This window comes from Bidens hawaiensis, unplaced genomic scaffold (genome assembly GCF_021521415.1).
Source record: "Bidens hawaiensis isolate Kalapana, Puna unplaced genomic scaffold, B.hawaiensis_p1.1 tig00028543_1, whole genome shotgun sequence".
NCBI lineage: Eukaryota > Viridiplantae > Streptophyta > Magnoliopsida > Asterales > Asteraceae > Bidens > Bidens hawaiensis.
This window is the reverse complement of record NW_027494676.1, coordinates 166,881-190,087: the sequence shown is the minus strand read 5'-3', so window position 1 is coordinate 190,087 and position 23,207 is coordinate 166,881. Positions and strand designations below refer to the sequence as shown.

Genomic DNA, 23,207 nt, shown 5'->3' with positions numbered 1-23,207 from the left:
GAAATACAAAAAATGTGTTAAATTGTTTATATAAATATGTATTATATGGTATATTATATATACGTGTTGAAAATTCCTAAATCTTTAAATATTTTTTATATACAATATTTATAGTTTTATTTGTAACTTTACCATACCTAACTCCTCATATATTTTTTGTCTTTTTTTTCTTTATAACAGATAACGGATGTAGTGTAATCTAGTCAATTAGTTAACTTCCATTCTATAAATTGGATGTGGCTCAATGGTAGAGCACTCACTTTATAAGTGAGAGGTAGGGGGTTCAAGCCTCACTATCACCAATTTATATGGGAGATATGAGGGATGACCCTGGCTTGCCAAGGTTCGAGTCTTAATCTCACCCGGTTTTACCAGCTCCTCGTTGTTGTGCCATTTGGCGGGCGTGGGGTCGGGTTTTATCCGATGAATCCCTCAATAGGTGGACCGCTAGGGGCTTCGTCCGTCCGGACTAGTGGCTGGCTCGGGCTACCTTTAGCCAATGGGGGCCGCGCACGAAGTACCCGGCGTTACTTAGTTGGTCGTTCAAAAAAAAGTTAACTTACATTCTTTTATCTTAAATTATTTATTTTTGAACATACTACTTATTTAACTTTTAAATATTAGATTGTATTATCTAATTTTTATGCATTTTTTATTAGTTTATTTATTTGGCTAAAAAAACAACTATTTTTTAAACAGATATAAATATAAATAATTGTGTTACATAATTTTATCATGGAGACTAAAGAGGGTTTAAACAATAGAAAACCATTGTTCATAAGTATTGTAACCTTCCAGTTGAAAAGTTCAGGTTCGGCAACTGAAAACAAGTCCGCTAAGCTGAAAGAGTTTGAAAAGTATACTAATGGACCCGATGAGATCTTATAAATACTTCACTGATCACATAAAAGGAGGCTCAAGACTTGTACTGACCATTAGATAATATTGGGTATTTCATATATTTACCGATTTTCTCGGACCATATGTTGTTCTCTTGTGTTTAATAAAATGTATACAAATTGCACAACAGTAGAACAAACTTGGTTAATACATGGCAAACTATCACCGCATAAAACATGCACAACTTAGCAGTCACAAAATTACTTCAACAAAAAAAGTACCATTCAGTTATACACACAAAACTTAAAGATCAAGTATGCATGCACTCAATCAGCAGATCAGAACACATTTCCACAATATCCGCTAAACGAGCCACAATAATGAGTATAAAAAAAACTGTAGTGTGTAATAATAAATAAACTATCTCTGCTTGTCAAATACCATGGCAGCAACTCTTATTTAGTCCAATCAGCAAATGCTCCAACACTGAAATCCTATACTAGTATGTGCTCTCGCCCAAACTCCCTCACGATCACAGGCACACTCGTCGGTGGTATCTAAATAATATCCGTAAAAATATGATGTCAATCAACCCTATCCATATGAAACTGACCGTTTAAATAATCTGAAAAGGGAGCAAACTTACCAGCCCATACTCTGTGACTATCGTAGAAACATAATCCGCAGGAGTCACATCATAACTGTGTTGTACATAATCAAAATCATTAGTAATAACTAACAAATAATAAGACAACGTCACATTATTTCAACTGATAAAATTATACAAACTCACGCCAAATTCAGAAGTTGCAGATTTTCCTTGCTAGCCCAATCATCCAAACAATTGTTCTTTCTACCAGGAACCTTGGCTATCACATCAGGATCACCTGAAAAATAATAGTTCACAAACGTTTATTAGCCCGAAAAATAGAAGTTGTTCTGGACCCGAGTACTTGTAAATGGGTCGATTTAGATTAATTTTTCAACTCATTCGAACCAAATAGGACAAATGAATCGAATTAGCACACAGCTTCTTAGATTGGGTATTTGGGTTTATTCAGCATTCCAAATTCTATTATTGTAGAGTTTTTGGCAATCCTACTTAAAGGTTAATTATTTATTAAGAAATAAAACACATGAACAAAATTCGCTTGTGGGAAACCTAGCCCGTTACCCAATATGCCTATTTAAAAATTAATTATTTATTAAAAAAAAAACATGAACAAAATTTGTTTGTGGGCCAACCGGGCCTGTTACCCAATGTGTTATTTTGTCATTTGCATGAAAAAAGAGTTAATTATATGATAGGACCCTGTGGTATACTAATATTGCAACTATGGTCCTTGGCTTCAAGAATTTACACCTATGATCCCTGATAGTTTGAAACCGTGACACAAATGGTTCTTTAAAACGAATGGTCGTTAATTTTTCAGTTAAATGCACTTAAAATGACTAAAGTATCTTTACTGCTAAAGAGAGAAAGAATAAAAATTTACGCCCTAAACTAAAAAACTAACGCTCGTCCATTTCAAGGACCATTTATGTTTCTATTTTAAACTATCCGAAGCCATAAATGTGATTTCTCAATGTTAAGGACCATACTTGCAGTACGGCTATAACGAATGAACCATACATGTAATTAACTAAAAAAATGATAATAATTAAGTGACTTCATACCTAGCTCGTTTGAACATATTGAATCAAGTTGTACCCTTTCATGAAACTTATACGATTCACAACAAACCAAAACGGGCACACGGTAAGCATGTCCCACCATAGCAATACATGCGGTTCCAACAGTCGAATAAACCGTTCCATTAGACAAAACCGAAGCAGCCCCCATAAAGATTTTAGTAACTTCTGGCATAATATAAGAAACGCCGTTTATATGCGTGTATGTACAACTCAAACCCTTTTCAACTAACTTCCGAAGAAACTGTTGACCTTCAAGATTAGGGCGTGAGTCAACTACCACCACCCGAAACTGCCTCCTAAGTTCATGAGCACGCGATATAATCATTTCAATTAAAGATGATGACCCGTAAGTGAGTATAACATCACCGTCACAAATCTTTGTAACCGCGTGTATGACTATTTGTTTGTCTGCAAGAACAATCTTTGTGTTTATATAATCATCAATGTCGGAACATAAAGATGCTTTTGCTTCTGGTTCAGTTTGGGCCAGGGTTATTTTGGCAATTCGGGCTTTTAGGAAACGGATTGTGTTTCCCATACTGATTGAAAGGGGTCTGCATTCGTTTAAAAACGAGACTGAAGTGTTGATCTTTGCGGTTAAATCTCTAGCTAAGGTTTTCTCGGGTGGTGTAATGTAGTCCTCAATGACTTTTTGGAATGCTTGAAGCATCGCTATGCAACGGGCATTGCTCCACATTATGTCTCCAGTTAAAAACTGTAAACCGATCTGAGAAAAATACATTATACAATCGTTTATTTTACTAGACACGAGAGAAAACTTTGACCCGTTCATTGTATTCAAGAGAAAACTTTGACCCGTTCACTGACGTGTTTATTGTATTCAAGAAATTAAATTACTTGCTAAATATAAAAATTTCAAAATTCAGATAAAAAGTGTTTTAGGCCAACCTGACCCATTTTTACACGAACTTAGTCTGTCTGATTGCAGTATTCATAAACTTGATTGCAAATGGTCTGGTTTTCATTTACTAACCCACCTTTAATTAACCGTCAACAATGAATAAAACAATTATAAACAAGTTAACATTGCATACCTTGTAAACAGAAGGGTGCACATCATCAATTTGGAAAAATGATGATCCAAGATCAGAAAGCTGGTTTCCTCGTTCGTATTGCGGTAAATGCCTAAATAATTCAACTCTATTTCTAGCCTCGGTCTGTTTGATTACTGATCGTTTCTTAGCTTTTTCAACCCGGGTTTTATCATCAAACTGCATGCGTGGAGGCGGCATGTCTTTTTTTCTATCCTTTTCTGGTGGTTTATTATCACCACCTTTCTTTTCATGAACACTAGAAGCTGGTGGTTGAGAAACATCTTTCTTCTGTTTTGCAGGTTTACTTGCTTGTGAAGGAGCTGAAAGAATACCAAGAATAAGATTAGTAAACATTCTTAATACGATTTCTTACAAATCACCTGTGTAATGCAGAAACGCCAAAAATATACCCAGTAAAATACACACGCTATATAGTTATGAGCATATTTTTCTGACAATGGCTAATAATCTAGCCAATTCTCTGTTTCAACATATAAAAAAACAGTATATAAACGCTAAGGAAATATGGAGCAAATTAAGGTTCCAATATCTTGTAATTAGATTCATAAAAAAATAAATATATAATCTGAAAAAAAAAACACAAATGTATCTAAAACAAAGGCAACAGAAATAAGCGGATTGCATAATAAATGTTACACTCAAATCCAACAATATTACCTATTAACTCAGAGAATCATAGTTCATAAAAAACTGAGAGTATTAAATCCTCTTATTTCTAAAAAGCATAAAAAAAGTCAAACCTTTGGCAGAAGCTTTTGCAGCTCGTTGAGCTTCTTGTAAAGCACGCCTCTCAGCCTTAGTTGTTTTATCCTTTAGTGGCTTTGAATTCTTTTGTGATGACCCTTCTGCAACCTGGCCACTAATTTCTGCATCACAAAAATACAAATATTATGTCAATCACTAAAGAAAAAACCATGCACATACTCTGATACTCATGTACATACGTGTATCCATGTCTACACACACTGACACACATGTATTATGCTTATCAATAAAGAAAAAGCCTTGAACATATTCATGTACGTATGTGTATACATGTATACACACATGTGAATAAGATAAATCACCAAAGCCTACAATCCAACACAACAAATTGTATACTGAAAATCTGTAACAGTCAAACAAGAAAACTACATTGACTATTGAGTCTGTGTATACATATTGCCGGATTTGGCCGGAAAACCTGAATGGGTCGATGAGGTATTGAAACCTGTCTACTTTATAAGTTTACACATAAAACGCGTGTATAAATATACATATATAAAACTGAAAATTACATACAAAATGTGTGGTGCATATATACAAAACTAAAAAAGTACACCGCACCAGCCGACAGTAGATGCTCCGCGAACTCTACACTGTAAACAAACATGGAATTATAACCTAAAACCTATAACCTACTTCACACTAATATCATTATAGAGTTCGATATTAATGAATGTATACCTTCATTAGATGCTTCAACTGGTTGTTTCAAATTAGGTCCACTAGTAGTAGCGGTAACTTTACCAGAAGTCTCCTTCTTCATCCAATTAACCGAGTCCTCCGAAAACTCTCCACCAATTCCAATCCTACTCGACGGAGACCGAGTCGGCGAAACACTGAAAACCGATTCTGTCACCGTATAGCTTCCAGCCTGCAAGCTATCCACCGGCGGATGCACATGCAACTGACTCGCAGTCGGAACAGGCACGCCGACGGCACGTGAGAGGTTATCAGACGCGTGACGTGGCAGAGGAATCATGACTGGAGATAAGGAGTCGGAGACCGGTGACTGAACCGGAGTGGTGGCGGGTGGACCGGACTGTGTGCGGTCCGGAGGTGGACCGGGAGTGAAGAAGCCGACCTTGCGGACTTTTGGATCGATGACGCGAGACGGTCGGCGTGGGTCCATTGGTGGTTAGTGGTTGGTATGGTTAGTGGTGGTGGTGGTTAATTGAGTGTGGAGAGATGGAATTAGCATGGTGGATTGATTAGTAGTGTTGAAACTCCATTGATGGATTCTAGGGTTTTGAGTTTGATGATGATTTGCAGAAGAGAAGAAGGGTAAAATTTTGGCAGTAGGTTTTATTATTTTGTAAGGAATAATAATAATAATAATGGAATAGTGGGATGCATTGCGTTTTTCAAAACCCTAATATAATACGAATGCTAAGGAAAGTGGCTGGTGCGAACCTGGTTTCCAAATCGGTTTTTAAGTATAAAACTGGTTCGTGCCCAAAGTAGTTTTTTGATGGCTCGATTTGGGTTGAAACCAGTTTTAGGAGGTTTGGGTTGAAACCAGCTTTAGGAGGTTTAGGAGATTGAAAAAACCTTTGTAACTAATTAGGTTTGGTTTAAAATTGGTTTGTATTGGGTTAGGGACCAATTTTTTATAAAAATAAATCATAACTCAAAAGTTTATAAAAAACGGAAAAAAAGTAAAAACACAAAAATGTTTCCACCGTTTTTCTCATTCTCATAAAAAAACACAATGGTAAGTGAAAAAGTCGTTGTGCCTTTTTTGTTTATCGTTGTGTTTTGTGTTTATTTTCGTCATTGATTGTGTCATTTTTCTTTATATTGTTTTTTCCTTTATATTGTGTTATATTACTCAACATTGTGTTATATTTTGTTCGGCATTGTGCTATATTTTGCGATCTGTTATGTATTTTTTATTTATAATTGTGTCTTTTGATCATTTTTGTAATTGTGTCTTTTCATCATTTTTTAATTTTTTGTATTTTTTTTAAATGAGAATGATGGCGGAAACATTTTAGTTTTTTTTATTATTATTTTTTTTTATTTATATTTTGAGTTATAATTTTTTTGAATTTATTTTTAAGAGTTTTTTTTATGGTCAAAAATACTTCTCACACTTCTTATTTTTGTCTCCCTTTATATTTTAACTTTACCCAATAAAGAATAATATGCATACATCAGTTCCGATATATCGGTTCGTGAACCACCGGTTGCACAGTAACTTCTCTTCAAAACCTGGTCTCGAACATCCGGATCTAAACCGGTTCAAAACTGACAGTTAGGTTTTTTTTGTGTGAACAAACATACGTATGTGGAAGGGAGAAACAATTTTGATGGGCGCAAAATATTTATTGAAGTCTTAACTTGGTGAAGAATATGAAAATTAATGTTTCTAAAGGCCGACTTTTATAAAGCTTTTAATTTTATTAATTGAAGATTTTCTTTATCTTGATCAAGGATTGAACTGGCCTTTGAGTCAAGTGACATGGGTATAGTCTGATAGAGCTTCGGTCCTATTTAAAGGGTCACACATGTGTCTATAATTTATTTTAAGACTGTAAAAAATTGTTCATATATTGAATAAATAAAAAAAACTACAATACATAAATCAGAAATAAAGCATCAAACCATATAGTAAGAATCTAATAGACTAGAAATACAAAAAATATGAGATAAAACATAAATAATTGGCGGAGGCTTCGTATTTATTCTAAGTTCCTTAAAAGAAATTTAAAAGTCTCTCAAAAGAACTTATTTGTTTCCCAAGAAACAACAACATAAACAATATGTATTTTCAAAGATGACTCTATCATCTAAAGGTTAATCACGAAGACCAAGTATTTATAGTAGTATTTATAACAACATAAACTATGTGTTTTGCAAATGATTTTTGGTGTTTTAGGTGTATTATGCAACTAATAATCTCATAGTATTTATAAAATTATAGTGAAATATACGTGAACACCTCATCATAGATGACAGATCATTGCATATCCCACGCCGCACATGTGTACGAGTTTAAGGTGTCTCGCCCTCTTAGGGTTTCCACTAGCGTTTGTCTTTAAGGAAACAACATCCTTAAAATGCTCACATATGTGGGGTAACTTTCCACTTGTTCTTTAGTTTTTTTTCTTCTTATTTTTGTAACTTTCACATATTTATACATACATCTTCCAACATCGATATTTCATTCATCCTGTCTTTGATTTAAACATGATTTGATTAGTTGAAAAACTTTCACCGTCTCACAACGTACTATCCAAATGAAATAAATATCCAAAATTGGTGAAAAATAAACTTTAATTGTTAATGAGAAATTGATAAAATAAAAAAACTTTTATTTAAAAAATGACCTTTTACATTTATTTACTCTTATTAATTTCCAACTATTAAATTTTTATGAGAAAACGAAAATGAATACAACTATATATAATTCAAGACTCTTTATATATAATCATGCCATAAATCCAAACCATGAATACAAAACTATTACAATAAACTTGTAGGCAAACGGGTAATAAGATGCGTCACAACCTTTTTTTGAATAATAAAACCAATCCTACTAAAAATGAAGTTTTGGATGTAAGAGTCAAAGAGGTTCCGTGTACGATACACTAAACCCTTCTCAAAATAAAAATATATAAGCGTTCTGTTGTGTTATTTTTTTTAATTTTGAAGTCATAAATGAGATTGGGATATTGATTTTGGTAGTTTGAAAGCGTAGCTAGGGTTTTAGAAATACTTGAGGATGACGACCAGAATAGCTCCGGGCGTGGGAGCAAATCTGCTGGGCCAACACTCAGCCGAGAGGAACCAAGACGCCACCGCTTACGTCGGCAATCTCGACCCTCAGGTACTCTTTATTATTCGTTTTTTTACTATCCTCATTTTATTATTATTATCATTATCATTATTGTATTTGAAGAATTGTAGCTCCAATTGCTAAGTTGAATAACCTATTTTATAGATTACGAGCCATTAATTAAACAAATAAATATCACTTAGCAACCTCATTAGACTTGTTGAAATTAGGACTACACTCTGCTTGACTGTTGGTGAGATATCGTCTTTGGTTCAATACTTGATCCACTACTTCCTTGTTTATCAATGCATTATTTGGTGATATTATTTTAATCAGGCCTTTACTTTCATTAGTTAGACATTTGTACCTATGTTGTCAAACGCCCCTCAGGTAAGGCACAGGGAAAGTGTCTCTCGGCCACATTTTGGTCAGCTTCTGCTGAAATTCTTGGCAAACTGGTCTGAAACATCCAAAAATGGTCTTAAACTAGCCCTAAATAAGTCTACAACATGTCTAAAACCCCAAAAAGTTATACATTTATGCTATGGGCTTTGCTTATTTCAGGCCCAAGCCTCGTTTTTTACACCTTGAGTGTGCCTTTGACGGCTATGATTTGTACTTTATTTTATTAGGTGATATGTGGATGTAAATGTGTAATGACCAGACTGCATTTTACACACGATAGGTATTGAGAAATAACTGATGATATGTGACATATACTAAGTTTGATTTTTAGAGTTGAGCTTATGTATCTTTTTAAACAAGTGGATTACTTATCTACTTGTAATTTTTTATATAAAAGTGGGTGGCCTTTACATTATAATTACGTGTTTCTTTTTATCTTTGTTAGTAGAGGCAGACCTGATGCTGCTTTCTTTCGTTCTTTTCAGGCAAGTGAAGAGTTACTGTGGGAGTTGTTCGTTCAAGCTGGTCCCGTCGGTAAGTTTTTAACATTCATTATATGAACAGCATTTTGAGCAGAATACAAGAACAGTAATCAATTTTTTAAAATTGTGAGACAGTAACTCATACAGACCAATCTGATCCATGCTGTTTAACCAAACATGAATAACTTTACTCATCAATCATCATCACTAGTCTTATTTTTGTACTTGACAATATGATTTACCTTGTTGGAATAACATTCACAATTGTACTTTGACACACGTATTTCTGAATAGTTTGTACTGACTTGTGCAATTTCTTTTTTCAGTTAATGTGTATGTTCCTAAAGATAGAGTCACTAATCTCCACCAAGGGTATGGCTTTGTTGAGTTCCGAAGTGAAGAAGATGCAGACTATGTAAGTATTACTTGTTGCTGTGATTTTTTTCTTCAATATTAAGGTCTAATGAGAAATCATATATTGTGAAGTAATTGAGGCTCTCTAACAGTATATGTGTAGGGGGGGGGGGGGTTGCTGTGTAATCTTTTTAATAATTACTAGTACTCTGATAGAATTTGACAACAAGACTAGAGCTCTTGATGCAAATGTAGAAACAAAAATGCAAATAATATTATTAGCTGTTTTAGCTAGTTCTACACTTCTACATATCTAAATTGTTGAGAACTTGAGATATCTGAAGTTTGAGTATACAAATGGAAGTAGTTCTTTTAGATTTTGGCCAATGTTTGGAAAATGGGACTGGACGGTTCACTGGTTGTCTGGTTCATACTGGTTTGATTGGACTATCTTAAAAACTGTCTAAAATTAAAACTATGTTAAAATTATTAAATTTATAAAAATACAATCTAGACATTGAACCTGTTATCTTGAATTTTTTGGTACATGTGTACAACCTGAAATTTCTGAGGAATCAAACTCCGTATATGTCTTACGTACGGATATCTATTATAAATATTTACATATCATAAGTTTGTTTTTTGTTTATTAAATTTTACAACCCACAATTTGAACAGATAAACAAAAAGGTTTAATTTGGCTTTTGTAATGGAACATGTAGGTTACCTCAAATGTTAGGTTACAGTTTAAAATTTTTATGTAACCTAAAGTATCAAATGTTAGTCTTGAGAGCTTGATTCCTCTTGGTAAAATAACTACTTACATTTGTACACATGATTTTTGGAGATCTCAACGATTTAAATATCCAGACCTAGCTAGATCAGCTATGGAAATTCTGTATGTTCGAGTTTCAACAGTTGCATCTGAATTCACTATTAGTCTTGGTGGTGGACTTTCAGACCTTTTGCATGTTAATAAAGTTTTCCAAAGTTTATTGGCTTTCTTTTCCATATTAGTTAAATGCATGTTGCATAAAAACTTTTTATAAATGTAAGTTTGATGACAGCTTCAACGGCGTACCTTTTTTGCTTTGAATGACAAGTGTTTTGACAGTTGTGTCTGATGATGCATGCAGGCAATTAAAGTTCTCAACATGATCAAGCTATATGGGAAGCCAATACGAGTGAACAAGGTATTGTTTTCAATCCTTTTTAAATACTTTCCCTTATTTTTGTCATAGGTGCAAATATATATGAATTTGAGTTTTGCTTTATTTTCTTTTGCATTGCATTGCAGGCATCACAAGATAAGAAGAGCTTGGATGTAGGAGCGAACCTTTTTGTTGGAAACCTGGATCCTGTAAGATTCCTTTTAATTCACACGAATTTCATTCATCTTTTCTGACATGAATTATGTTGACTTGTATTAAATATTAATCACTACGTGTCACAATATTTTGCAGGATGTGGACGAGAAACTGCTCTATGATACTTTCAGTGCCTTTGGAGTTATTGTGACGAACCCCAAGGTAACTTTTTTTCCTATTTTCATTATATTATTTGTGATAGTTGTTTTTTTAGCTCATTGTTGCTTTAAAGGTTTGTTATCACCATAAAATGTATCAGTATTGCCACAAAATCACAATAACATAATTGATTATGGGAATTTGTGTATAAGTTATATATATAGTTTTAAAAGTAATAATTATTGGCGACAATAATCCCTTTAAAAGTTTAAATGATTTAAGTCGTTAGCAGTAATATTCGTTTACTAGAGTAGCACTAGGAATAGTAGTTTACAAGATCACTTATCGCTATGCTATCAACTTATTATTTGTTTCAGATAATGAGAGATCCCGAGACTGGAAACTCTCGTGGATTTGGATTCATTAGCTATGATTCTTTTGAGGCTTCAGATGCAGCTATAGAGGTATGCATTTGCTTATGCAGCTATAAGGTTATATATAAATGTTTTTTGGAGACGCGGGGTCTCTCTGGAGGCAGCCCTTCTATCCTCATGGATAGAGGCAAGGTTTGCCTACATCACTCCCTCCCGAGATCCTATCAACAGCTTTTGCTATTCGTGGGATTTACTGGGCAAGATTGTTGTTGTTGCCCTCATGTAACATAGTTTTTTAACGATACAATTTTTGGCTTTTATAATTGTGCAGTCGATGAACGGACAATATCTATGCAATCGCCAAATAACCGTGTCGTATGCTTACAAGAAAGATACAAAGGGAGAACGCCATGGCACCCCTGCAGGTTAGCCTTTTTACATCATTAACAAATTACATCACTAAATAAAGATTAACTAATGACTCTCGATTGAAATCGCGATTTTACATTTTTATGTTGCCTATGCAGAGAGGACCCTGGCTAGCGCCAACCCGGGCACTCAGAAAAGTAGGCCCCACACATTATTTGCAAGCGGCCCTCCTACACTTCCCAAGGTCGGTCAACTAAACGGAGCTCCACTTCCTCCACGACCTTTTGCAAACGGTGCAGTCCCTCAAGTTCAATCAATCCCCCCACCTCCACAACATGCCCAAATGTACCCGCCAATGCAAATGTCAGTGCCACCGCCACAATGGCAGCAAATGGGCCAGCCTCAGGGCATTCCGCCACAGCATCTCCAGCAGTTCAGGCCACCACCACCTCCATCTTCAAACATGCCTCAGATGATGAACCGGCCGCCTCCACCGCCAGCTGGTATGGCTGGTCAGCATGTGTGGAGGGCTCCTCCGCCCCCTCAGCAGATGCCTGGTGGTCAAGGTCACCCTTCTATGATGTCCATGCCGCCACCACAGCCGCCTCCCCCGTCAGGTTGAAGCTTATCTTTGTTTCTTGTCGGACTTGTAGACGGAAAACCAGTGTAAGAACATGGTTGAGCAATATGTTGTTTTTACTTGGTATCATGTTATAAAAATGATAAAACTTTAAAGGTTTTAGAAGCTTATTTGTTTGGTTATTTATCCCTACGGTATGGTTATTCTTTTAATATAAAATCTTTGAACGGGAAGTTTAAGGCACACTGCAAATTATTCTTTTCTCAAACAAGAATTAAACTCCATTTTGAAGAATCATTTAAACGTTGCAATGTTTTGAAAAATAATTCGGGTAATGATCAAGCGCAAATTGCAACCGAGAGAGACGTTTTGAATTTTGATATCGAGATGGTACGTGGGAGGATAGCACAAAATGTCATTCAAAAAGGCTTGCCGTTTGATCACTCTAAAAAATCGCATTTGACAAATTGCAACCGAGAGAGACGTTTTGAATTTTGATATCGAGATGGTACGTGGGAGGATAGCACAAAATGTCATTCAAAAAGGCTTGCCGTTTGATCACTCTAAAAAATCGCATTTGACAAAGTTGATTCAAGAAACGCTCCAACCTCGCTATCATCACGTACGTCACACTACTTTAAGACAAAATTGTTTAAAAATATGGAATAGAAGTTAAAAAATAATTAGTTTTAGGTTGAAAATTTAAAAACCGGTGCTAAGTTAACTAACAATGTTTGGTTGGGTTCACATGGTATGCTATGTATGTATCTTTACGTAACTACACTTTTGGTTAATCGACAAACGTGGCACATTATGAAGCGTACGATTACGTTTGAATTATTTTGATATCCTCACACTGCCGATAACTTATTTTTGTATTTTAGATAGTATCATACAAACATATAAATTACAAGATAAGCCTTTTTTTTTCTCCAACCTGTCGGGGTTTTTTCTTTTTCATACTCGATGTGTTGCACATATCATCAACTTGGTTGTGTTAGACGGTCTAAAATTTAAACAAATAAAATAGTTAAACAAGTATTTTAGAATCACGCTAACCAATAATTTCAGAGGCAGTATACAAATATATACAAGATATATTCAATTGTGACACAATACGAATTCCTTCTTTTAGGTCCAATACAAAGAAAGAGTATAATTATTCCATAACGGTCTAGCCGTTAAATGAAAAGTCAAAGGCGTTCCTTCAGTTGGTTGGGATTCAATCCAAAAGTAACGATTTGTTTGACGTGTTAAAAACCGTAACTACTTATGTATCGAGAGTTTATTATCCCACAAGTCCTTTGGTGCTTCACTAGTTGGTTAATTTGTGTGAAATTAAATAAATTTGAATATGAAGAACAAAGAACAAGTTTACGATGATACGATATTTTCAATGAATCTAAAATAAAAAAAATATATATATTTTGAGCATTTGCCGGCGGTAATTACTTGTGCCACCGTGTTTAACCCGACTTTAAATGTTACTGTTTTGGTCAAAAATCGGTCTAAGAATAACGCAACCAAATTTGTTTAGTGAGGTCTAGTGCTTGTGTAACAACAATGAATATGTAGCAAAAATGTATAAGAACACAGAGATTTGTTACGAAGAAAAGCCCTTGATCTTAATAGGATCACCGACACAAAAACTACGGGTGATGATAATTGTCAATCACCAATATATTAAACAAGAAAGTAAGGTTACAATGGTGGAGCTAGTGATCGGTGAATACAATAATTGCTTAGTGTCGGTGGTGTAGCTAGAACAATCTCTGCGAACTAGAGTGAGTATGTTGTGTGTTTTTTCCTAAACCGATATAGCTCAATATATACAAAAATGAGACTAACAAATTATTCTAAAAATCCGCCACTATCTCACTAGAACGTTGTATCCACTTTGACCACGTGCTAGATACTTTGAACTGCGAGTTAGTGGGCTGACTTAGTCTCCAAACCGTTATACCTGCTAATCACAACACCATTCAAATAATACAACTGTTAGTAAACAAATAATACCGAGGATCATTGATCCTGCGCAACTTGGAACATATTCTAAGGATAATTGATCCAAAAGTTATATAAGAATAATGTATCCTCAGCATAAAAATCTATGCCCTAACGGTTACCAAGATTGAAACTATAATTGGAAATTTTGTTTCGTATTTGGATTAGCATGAACAAGGCTCGCTTAGGAAAAAAAAGCAAGACAAAATTTTAACACTTATTTATTAAATACGTTTGAATTTTACTCTCTTAAACATGGTTCCACACTATCCATGCGTGAAACAATGGGTTCAAAAGCAAACTCCTCATTTAGGAACCCAAACATATGTTTATTTAATGATATAAGAAAAGAATATGTAAAAAAGTTTGTGGTAGCATGTAATAGCCCAGCTACCGCCGCATCATAATATTGTCTGCTTTAGCCAGGACGTACCACCATAGCCTTACGGATTTGCTTATTGTTGTCCAGGTGAAGCCTTCCCAGGAGGTTACCCATCCTGATACTACTTTCACATGTGGAATTCTCGCTCATCAACTACCAATAAGCGTCTAAAACACATTATGATGGAGAATGTACACACCTCCTTATAAAGAAAGTTTTGGACTCCTCCCCAACCGACGTGAAATGTCACATAGCACCCAAAATAGCGAGCTCGACTAATATAGTGGAACAATTTTTATTCGCATGACCGATGATTTTGAAAACTTGGATATTTTCGTTGGTGGAAACAAAGGGAATCCCAATTCTCCGTGCTTGACCTCGATTTACTAACTGTCCAAACTTCTGCGGTAGCTTCGGAAAATGCCTTTTTTAGTGGTAAGATTTATTTATATGAAGGAAGAGAGCTAAGTCCATCATCCTTTGAATTGTGGATTTTCTTGAAGGACCACTTGGATACGCGGATATCCAACGTGTCTCAACTCTTGAAGGAGAGCTCGAAATTGAAGGACAACTACACCAGGAGGAGTGGCAATCAGCGCCACACAACCACTATCTAACGAAAAACAAATGTATGATGAATCAGTACGATAAAGTAGTCATTAACCGAAAGATGAAGACACACCTGTGTACGAGATGAAGAACGAATAATTACTATTTAGCGAAGAAGCCGAAGCCCCACTCGAAGAATACATATAAAAGAGGAGAAGAAACGAATGAATTCCATGTGACGTCGATTATATATGTTTATTTTTGAAGTTATCTATGTTTTATTTTGAAGCAATTATCATAAAAATGTTGAAACATATTAAAATCAATAAATCGACATGTATTTTTTGTTTTTTATTTATCTTTTTTTTACGTTATTCCATCTTTCTTTAAATTTTTTTTACAATTTCAATGTATTTCCCTAAAACTTTTATAAAAAAAACGTGTTTTATTTAACTGATACGGGTTAACCAATCAAGTTTATACTCAAACCGGTGTTATAGGGTACAAGTATTCTACCTTAGAAACCAGTTAAGATCCGAAACGGTTTTTGGCTTAACCGGTTTTGATTGTGTTTACCAAATTCCTGTTCGGTTTCTAACCAATATTTTATAAACCGGTTAATAGGGATCTAAGTCACTAGCCAGAGGTGTATCGGTGGTGGAGGAAGTAAATGAGACAATGTATAGTGCAAAAATTAAATAACTACAAGTTTTTTATAAAGTATTTTTGTTAAGAGTTCAAATCAAAACTCTAATTCTAATTTTCTTATTCGAAAACAAATAGACAAGGGTTGCTGTCTCATCATGCATTCAAACCAAGCAACTGCAATACAGGTAAACTACTACCACTATGAATGATATCGATAACGATAAGGAGAAATTTCCGATAATTGTAGATAATAGATTAGCATTAGTTGAAAAGCTTTCGTTAGGAGACCATGGAACTGCAGTTTATAGGGCAGCAGTAGGCCGTGATGGTTTTCCCTATCTTGTCGATCGGTTATTAAAAGCTAAGTTCCGTATGTTGTCTGCTGAAAATCGTTTCGGACCTTCACACCCCAACATTGTTAAACTGGGTGGGAATATTAAAAACGGACATTTTGTGTATACTCATATACATGACTGCGTGGACAATCTCTCTGGAATTATTTACATGGTAAAAGGATGTTTGTTGAGAACGGGATATAATAATGATTTGGACAGGGGATTCTTGAAAAATGGTTTGTCAAGACCATACAAGTTTTTGGTGCACGTGATCGTACATTGTTTTGGACATCGCAAAGGGGGATATGAAGAAATACTTGACTACCACATGTGCATGATAACTGCTTGATGCTTGAATCTGAAGTATAACATTTTTAAAGTTATATTCGAGCATATGAAACTATATTTTGACAACAAATGGCTCATGTACCCGAAGTTTGTGCAACTGATTGTTGATCATCAGTTTCCTGGTATTAAGAAGAAATGGGAGGAGATGAAGCTAGCACATATGTCTGTTACTGGTGGTGCAAAACTGAAATCATACCGGAACAAAACTAAGGAAGAAATTCCTAAGTTTTGTGCTTTATCTGGTCATGTGCGTGATCCTGATTATGTTGCTCCATCAGATAATCAGTGGAGAAAGGAAGGACGTGATTCTGATAGAGAAAATGAAAATGAAAGAATGCAAAGATAGGTACCGTTGGGTGGTAAATGGTTTGTGAATGTTGAAAATGATGAAACTGGAGGTTCTCAGAAGGTAAAAAAGGAACGTAAACGTGTGATTAAGACAGAGGTTGTTACTCCTCTGCTCCTTTACCAGATCCTATTACTGCTCAACCTCAACAACCTGATGTGGATGAACCTGTCATCAAGTGTTTTAGTAATCATGGCAATAATAACTATCTACAAAAGTGACTGAACATCAAGCAAAGAAATTGTCTTGATTATATATTTTAGTTTTCATTGTTTCTTGTCCTTTTCTAGTATATTAACAATTTCATCTTTTTATCTTTGATTTGGTAATTATATACATAAAATAAAAAGTGAAATGTTGGTGCACATTAATCTTTTGATTATTTTATAGTATTTTTATTGGCAAAATGTCTAATTTTGTTTTACTTTTAAAAAATGTAATTTATATCATAAAGAAGTTAACCGAAACCGATAAATCTGCCATTATTCCATCATAAACCCGAAATCAAAAGAGAAAGAAACCTAAAACCCTAGTTTTCTATCTAGTGCCGATCGCGGCCACTGTAGCAGCGGCAGAAAAAGAAAAAAAGAGGCGGCTGGCGGCTTTGGAGGCTAGAGGAAGAAGAAGGAGGCTCGGGGTGATCTTGGGCAGCTGCTAGGGGTCTTTTACATCGTGTGTTTCAGCCATATAACTTTAGTAATTCATCCATAAACTTTACTTTTTGTTCAAGAACCCTAACTTTGTTGATTTGATCTTTTGCTTTGAATTGTTTTGCAATTGATTGATAGTTTGAGTTATAATTGATTGTGTTTGGATCTTGAATGAGTTTTATAATGTTTATGATGATGTTTATAGTGTTTTTCTTAAGTATGCATGGCTGTCCAAAAGTAATGAGTAGCTAAACTTGTTTGTTCTACCTAGGATAGATGATTGTTGAGTGGTTTTAACTTGTTTAATGAATTGTTAATGTTCAAGACTTAAATTATTGATGTAAAGTTTAACTAAACCATAAATTAGATTGTGTGTGATGGCTGTGTTTTATTTGTTATTGCTTATAATCCTCTTGCATTAGTTAATTGAATTGGTTTTGATTAATTGATTGCTTGTTAAACTCTTTACTTGGTGTTTTGGGTTTATTTGCGGGAAGTACAACCGTAGGGATAAGTGGGTAATATATCATCTAAAATCAGTTAAAATACACCTTCTTTGAGACCGAGAGGTGATAAGAAGTAATATTGTCTCGTTGCTTTTACTTGTTAGAATTAAGACCGCGCGAGAGCGGGTTTTTGTCTTGTCAAGTTTGAGTGTTTATGTGCAATTAGTTGGTTTAATTTGGGTTAAGTTAAATTGTTCCTCTATCCTTGGTTGCGTAGTATTCGTTTCCATTAGGCTAGTGTGTCGGTGAGACCGAGAGGTGAGTCGGTATTTGAACACGTTAATAATTGTTTTTCCCGGTTTATTCTTTAAAATCAACTAAAATAAGTTAGAGTTTGTTAGAGAGACTGAGAGGTAATTTGACTTTCTTAAACAAGTTTTAGTTGTGTCATCTTTTATAACCGGTGTCGTGAATGTTTTCAATCCATTTTTTTGTTATTTCTATCAACATGATTCATTTCTGGGTAGACGTTTTTATCACTGCAGTCAAAGTTTTCAAAGAGTTTTGTTAAAAGTTTTCGTTTAATTAAGTTGAGTAGTTTAATCAATTTTAAATATTAAAAAAATCATTTAAATAATATTTTGGTGAGTCTTAGTTAGAGTTTAGTAATTAAAAACGTTTTCACGTGTCTTCGAGTTCGATATCCGGACTTTCCTTATCTGTGCTATACACGATCGGTACACTTGCCGTTTGTGTGAACTAGGATAGATTGTTTGGTTTTTAAAGCTTAGTTGCGACTTGTGTTTAATATTTATATATATATTTTCGCACATCAGACACCATTTCCAAGCTTCCACCGCCCACTTATGTGAAGTCTATTCGTAGTTTTTTAGGTCATGCGGGTTTCTACCGCCGATTTATTAAAGATTTCTCGAAAATCTCCCGTCCGATGACCCATCTTCTAGAGAAAGATAGGCCGTTCAATTTTAGTGAGGAGTGTTTGAAGGCCTTTGAGTTGATTAAGGAGAGGTTAGTGAGTGCTCCTATTCTTGTTGCTCCCGATTGGACTCTTCCGTTTGAGATAATGTATGATGCGAGCGATTTTGCTGTTGGAGCCGTGTTAGGGCAGCGTCGAGAGAAACATTTTCATCCCATCTATTATGCTAGAAAGACCCTTAACGATGCTCAGGAGAATTACACCACGACAGAGAAAGAGCTTCTTGCTGTTGTTTTTGCGTGCGATAAATTCCGTTCCTATCTCGTGCTTTCTAAGACTATCATTTTCTCTGATCATACGGCTCTGCGTTACTTGTTCGCTAAGAAAGATGCGAAGCCTCGACTCCTTCGTTGGATCCTTTTGCTTCAGGAGTTCGATTTAGAAATTAAAGATAAGAGAGGAGCTGAAAATGTCGCCGCCGACCACTTGTCACGACTAGAAAATTCCAACTTGGACAGGAACCGGGAACAGGTGATTGGTGATGATTTCCCGGGTGAGACTCTATTGTATGTAAAGGCGAGCGATGAGGGGTTTCCATGGTTTGCTGATCTTGCGAATTATCTATCCTCTGGTGAGTTAGTTCCTGGACTGACATATCAGCAAAAGAAGAAGTTCTTTGTAGATATCAAGTTCTACATTTGGGAGGATCCATACTTATTCCGTATTGGCTCAGATCAGGTGATTCGAAGATGTGTTTTTGGTGATGAAGCTCGTAGTATTCTTCGACATTGTCATGAGGGCCCGACTGGTGGCCATTTTGGTGCGACTTATACCGCCAAACGCGTGTTTGATGCGGGATTCTATTGGCCGACTATTTTTCGTGATGCACATGAATTTGTTCGCTCGTGTGATGCGTGTCAGAGAGCTGGTAACATCTCATCCCGAAATGAGATGCCCCAAAACCCCATCCAGGTGGTTGAGATCTTCGATATATGGGGCATTGATTTTATGGGTCCGTTTCCTATGTCTAGAGGGAACAGATATATACTCGTTGCTGTCGACTACGTGTCCAAATGGGTGGAGGCTCAAGCTTTACCTAGAAATAACGCGCGAGTTGTAGTGGGATTCCTTCGAAAACTCTTTGCTCGATTTGGTACTCCTAAGGCCCTGATCAGTGATCGGGGTACCCACTTTTGTAATGCTCAGATGGATAAGGTTCTGAAACGTTATGGGGTCACCCATCGACTTTCTATGGCCTACCATCCTCAGACTAGTGGTCAAGTGCAAAACACCAATCGTGGCATTAAGAGAATCTTAGAGAAAACAGTTGGGAACAATCGCGGGGACTGGGCTGAAAAGCTTGATGGTGCACTCTGGGCCTTTCGTACTGCATTCAAAACGCCTATAGGGACCACTCCCTTTCAGCTAGTTTATGGAAAGGCGTGCCATCTTCCAGTAGATTTAGAACATCGTGCGTATTGGGATTTAAGAGCCGTAAATCTTGATTTATCTGCGGCGGGAAAGAGTCGTTTTCTTCAAATTCACGAGGTTGAGGAGTTACGGAATGAGGCATATGAAAGAAGTTGGGGGTATAAGGAGCGGACAAAGGAACGTCATGATAAACATATTAAGGGTCCCAAAGAGTTTAAGTGTGGGGATAAGGTGCTTCTGTATAATTCCCGGTTGAAGTTGTTTCCGGGTAAATTGAAATCCCGATGGGCTGGTCCATTTGTTGTGAAAGAGGCATTCCCGTATGGAACGGTTGAGATAGAAGCTGATGATGGACATTCTTGGAAAGTGAATGGGCATAGACTGAAGCATTATGTTGGAGGTCCACTTGGTGATCGCGAGGAGGAGGCGATCTACCTTGATCCGCCTGGAGAGTAGAGAAGGAGACTACACTCGGGACTTTGCCCGAGTTGTATAGTTTGTACAAAACTTAGTTGCATTGTTTTCTTTTATTTTTATTTTTATTCTGCTTTATTTTATTTTTCTTTGAGTCTTTTTAGTCCTTAGAGTCTGTTTGATGTCTGCTTTGGGTTGTTTTGAGTTTTATTTTGCAGGATTGGATTTTCTCGTTCGTACTCAATCTCCATTCGGATGAGGATTTTCTGAGCCTATCATATTGTAGAGGACACCTAGAAGCTGCGGCCGCGAATAAAATGCTATACGGTCGCCTTGGAATGAGACTTGTGAAGATAACTGCATTATTACTAGGTGAGTCTGTTCCAATTTATTGTTTTATTTGCTTAATATTTTTTATTCCGCTTTATTTTCTGTCTTTTTCTATTCCTACATTGGGGACAATGTAAATTTTAAGTGTGGAGATGGGAACTGACGTTTTCTTTTGGTAAAAAAAAAGTTTAAAAAAATAAAAAAAAACAGTTTCAAATTTTTTTAAAAATAAAAAAAAAATATAAAATTTAAAACAAAAAAAAATAAAAAAAAATAAATAAAAAAGTTAAAAAAAAATGTCTAGAATTTGAATGAATTTTTTGCAAATAATGGAAAATGATAGAAAAATTTGAGATTGGTTTTTAAAACTACTATTATATATGAGATTAAATAAAAGATAGCGCACTAAACTTGGGATGTGTCGGTAGGCCTAACTAGTTTTGATAGTCCCCTTTAGCATGTTTATATATATATATATATATATATATATATATATATATATATATATATATATATATATATACACATATATAATAATTTGAAAAACGGTGAAGCCGAATTTCGATGCTTAGGGAGGATTACCATAATCTGAAAACTTTGAGATGGTAAGACTTAGATGCATTCAAATCAGCACACACCACATGTCCATCTTTTTACGAGCTTAGAAATAGTTATATATTTTAGGGTGATATAAAAGATTGAAAAAAAAGAAAGAAAAAAAAAGTATGTTTTGAAAGTTTGTTATGAAAGTTATGTTTGTGTATTCTCAAAAAGTTGTTCAAGAAAAGCAAATGCTTGTGAAGAAAGTTATGTATTGTAAAATGCCAAAGAAGCATTGTTTAAAGTTAGTAAAAGAGGCCAAAGATGCACATACTAGACGGGACTTAGAGTTTACATGTTACCTTGGGGATAGTGACTCTGAGGATACACTATTGGGGCTCGAAGGTTCTTAGTCAATAAATAAAAATTAGGAATTTATAGGACAAAGTCCAATAATATTTAGAAATAGCTCGTACGGCCTCCACATGACCATTCATCCATTAAAAATTTCACCGAGTGCATCTAATTAGTACCATCAACGAGTTCTTGGCTTATGGTGATTTGTCAAACCAGTTTACTTTGACTCTAGTTTTTCTAGCTCTATTTGTCTGAGATGGGGTAGGTGTAGCCGTGGTTTTTGAACTTAAAGCGCTTAATGCAATTGGGGGCTTGATAGGCTGGTGGATGGGTTTAAGTGGACAACAATATCGGCAATCGCGGTTTTTGCGTTTATCTGTGCTTAAAAGATAACCTATATGTTTTGAAAACTAGTCTTGAATTCTGATTCCATTGCAATATATATATTTTTCAGGAACGAAAAAGGTTTAAGTGTGGGGATATTTTATATGGTTTAAAATATACATGTTATTATATAAACATTTCCTACAGTTTCAAGCATTTTGAGCAAGTTTTAATTATATATATGTCTATTTGGCTTATAATTGGATTTTAAAGATTAAATTTTTAAATGAGCTATATTAAAGTATTTATGCTAAATTTGAGACAATGGCATCAAAGTAATAATTGGTGGAATAAATGGTCACATATTTTGTGGAGTTTCATGTTCACATGCCTATTAAAATATAAAATTTCACGTTAACCATGTTTCAGTTACTTATGAGTTTTATTATTTTTACAAAGTGCAGGAGAGCTCGTTGAAATATGTCAAATGGGCTGATGGTTGGTGGGCCCACAAGAAAATAAAAAGAGAAATTGGACTCTAAGGCTAAGCAAGTAAACAAAAATGAGAAAGAGAATTGAGCCTATGAAATTAAATTTGTTGGTGGAGTTTGAAGTGGGGCTCAAGTTTTATTAATTATGGAGAATTGATAAAAACCCTACACTATATATATTAATAGAGGGAGAGTCGAAAAAAATTAGTTTGGGGGTGTATGTCTCCTGTACCCACAAACTTGGCATCACAAAGTCAAAAACAAATAAGAAGATTGGGATTTGAAGGATTGTTGTTTTGCTCGAGGAGGTCTAAATCAAGTTCAAAGAATAATATCATTATTATTGTTTGGTCAGCGGTACTGTGCACACGAATAGAGAAGACTGGGCATCTTTATTTCATTATTTTTGTGAGTGCTGCATAACACCTTCTACGTTTTTTTTATATTTATGTTTGCTTGATTTTTATTAAACTTTTAAATATGAATTATTT

The 23,207-nt window shown here is 35.2% G+C and overlaps 3 protein-coding genes across 3 annotated transcripts; 2 read left to right on the top strand and 1 right to left on the bottom strand.

Moving 5' to 3' along the window:
- Positions 1-1,047: 1,047 nt before the first annotated feature.
- On the bottom strand, positions 1,048-5,634 carry LOC143577379 (translation initiation factor eIF2B subunit delta-like). Its single transcript, XM_077061224.1, has 7 exons — positions 5,058-5,634; positions 4,353-4,477; positions 3,591-3,923; positions 2,518-3,262; positions 1,634-1,727; positions 1,487-1,541; positions 1,048-1,397 (listed from the first exon to the last, which is right to left on the bottom strand). The coding sequence occupies exons 1-7, from the start codon at positions 5,503-5,505 to the stop codon at positions 1,335-1,337; spliced, it is 1,863 nt and encodes a 620-aa protein (XP_076917339.1). The 5' UTR covers positions 5,506-5,634; the 3' UTR covers positions 1,048-1,334.
- A 2,421-nt stretch (positions 5,635-8,055) lies between these two features.
- LOC143577381 (uncharacterized) lies at positions 8,056-12,367 on the top strand. Its single transcript, XM_077061225.1, has 9 exons — positions 8,056-8,205; positions 9,045-9,093; positions 9,368-9,456; positions 10,532-10,588; positions 10,693-10,755; positions 10,859-10,924; positions 11,239-11,325; positions 11,567-11,660; positions 11,763-12,367. The coding sequence occupies exons 1-9, from the start codon at positions 8,101-8,103 to the stop codon at positions 12,224-12,226; spliced, it is 1,074 nt and encodes a 357-aa protein (XP_076917340.1). The 5' UTR covers positions 8,056-8,100; the 3' UTR covers positions 12,227-12,367.
- Positions 12,368-20,080: 7,713 nt separating this feature from the next.
- Positions 20,081-22,767, top strand: LOC143577378 (uncharacterized). The gene is made up of 2 exons (XM_077061223.1): positions 20,081-20,398; positions 22,690-22,767. Exons 1-2 carry the CDS (start codon positions 20,081-20,083, stop codon positions 22,765-22,767), a joined length of 396 nt encoding a protein of 131 aa, XP_076917338.1.
- The last annotated feature ends 440 nt before the right edge of the window (positions 22,768-23,207 follow it).

Excerpts from the sequence above, each read along its gene's own strand:
- LOC143577379 (XM_077061224.1), bottom strand. The coding sequence starts at position 5,505 with ATGGACCCACGCCGACCGTCTCGCGTCATCGATCCAAAAGTCCGCAAG. Across the intron at positions 1,728-2,517 it reads AATATGTTCAAACGAGCTAG|GTGATCCTGATGTGATAGCC; the intron begins GTATGAAGTCAC and ends ATTATTTTTCAG. Across the intron at positions 1,542-1,633 it reads CTGCAACTTCTGAATTTGGC|TTATGATGTGACTCCTGCGG; the intron begins GTGAGTTTGTAT and ends TGTACAACACAG.
- LOC143577378 (XM_077061223.1), top strand. The coding sequence starts at position 20,081 with ATGGCCTACCATCCTCAGACTAGTGGTCAAGTGCAAAACACCAATCGT. Across the intron at positions 20,399-22,689 it reads TTGAGGAGTTACGGAATGAG|GAGAGCTCGTTGAAATATGT; the intron begins GCATATGAAAGA and ends TACAAAGTGCAG.
- LOC143577381 (XM_077061225.1), top strand. The coding sequence starts at position 8,101 with ATGACGACCAGAATAGCTCCGGGCGTGGGAGCAAATCTGCTGGGCCAA. Across the intron at positions 8,206-9,044 it reads TCGGCAATCTCGACCCTCAG|GCAAGTGAAGAGTTACTGTG; the intron begins GTACTCTTTATT and ends CGTTCTTTTCAG. Across the intron at positions 11,326-11,566 it reads CTTCAGATGCAGCTATAGAG|TCGATGAACGGACAATATCT; the intron begins GTATGCATTTGC and ends ATAATTGTGCAG.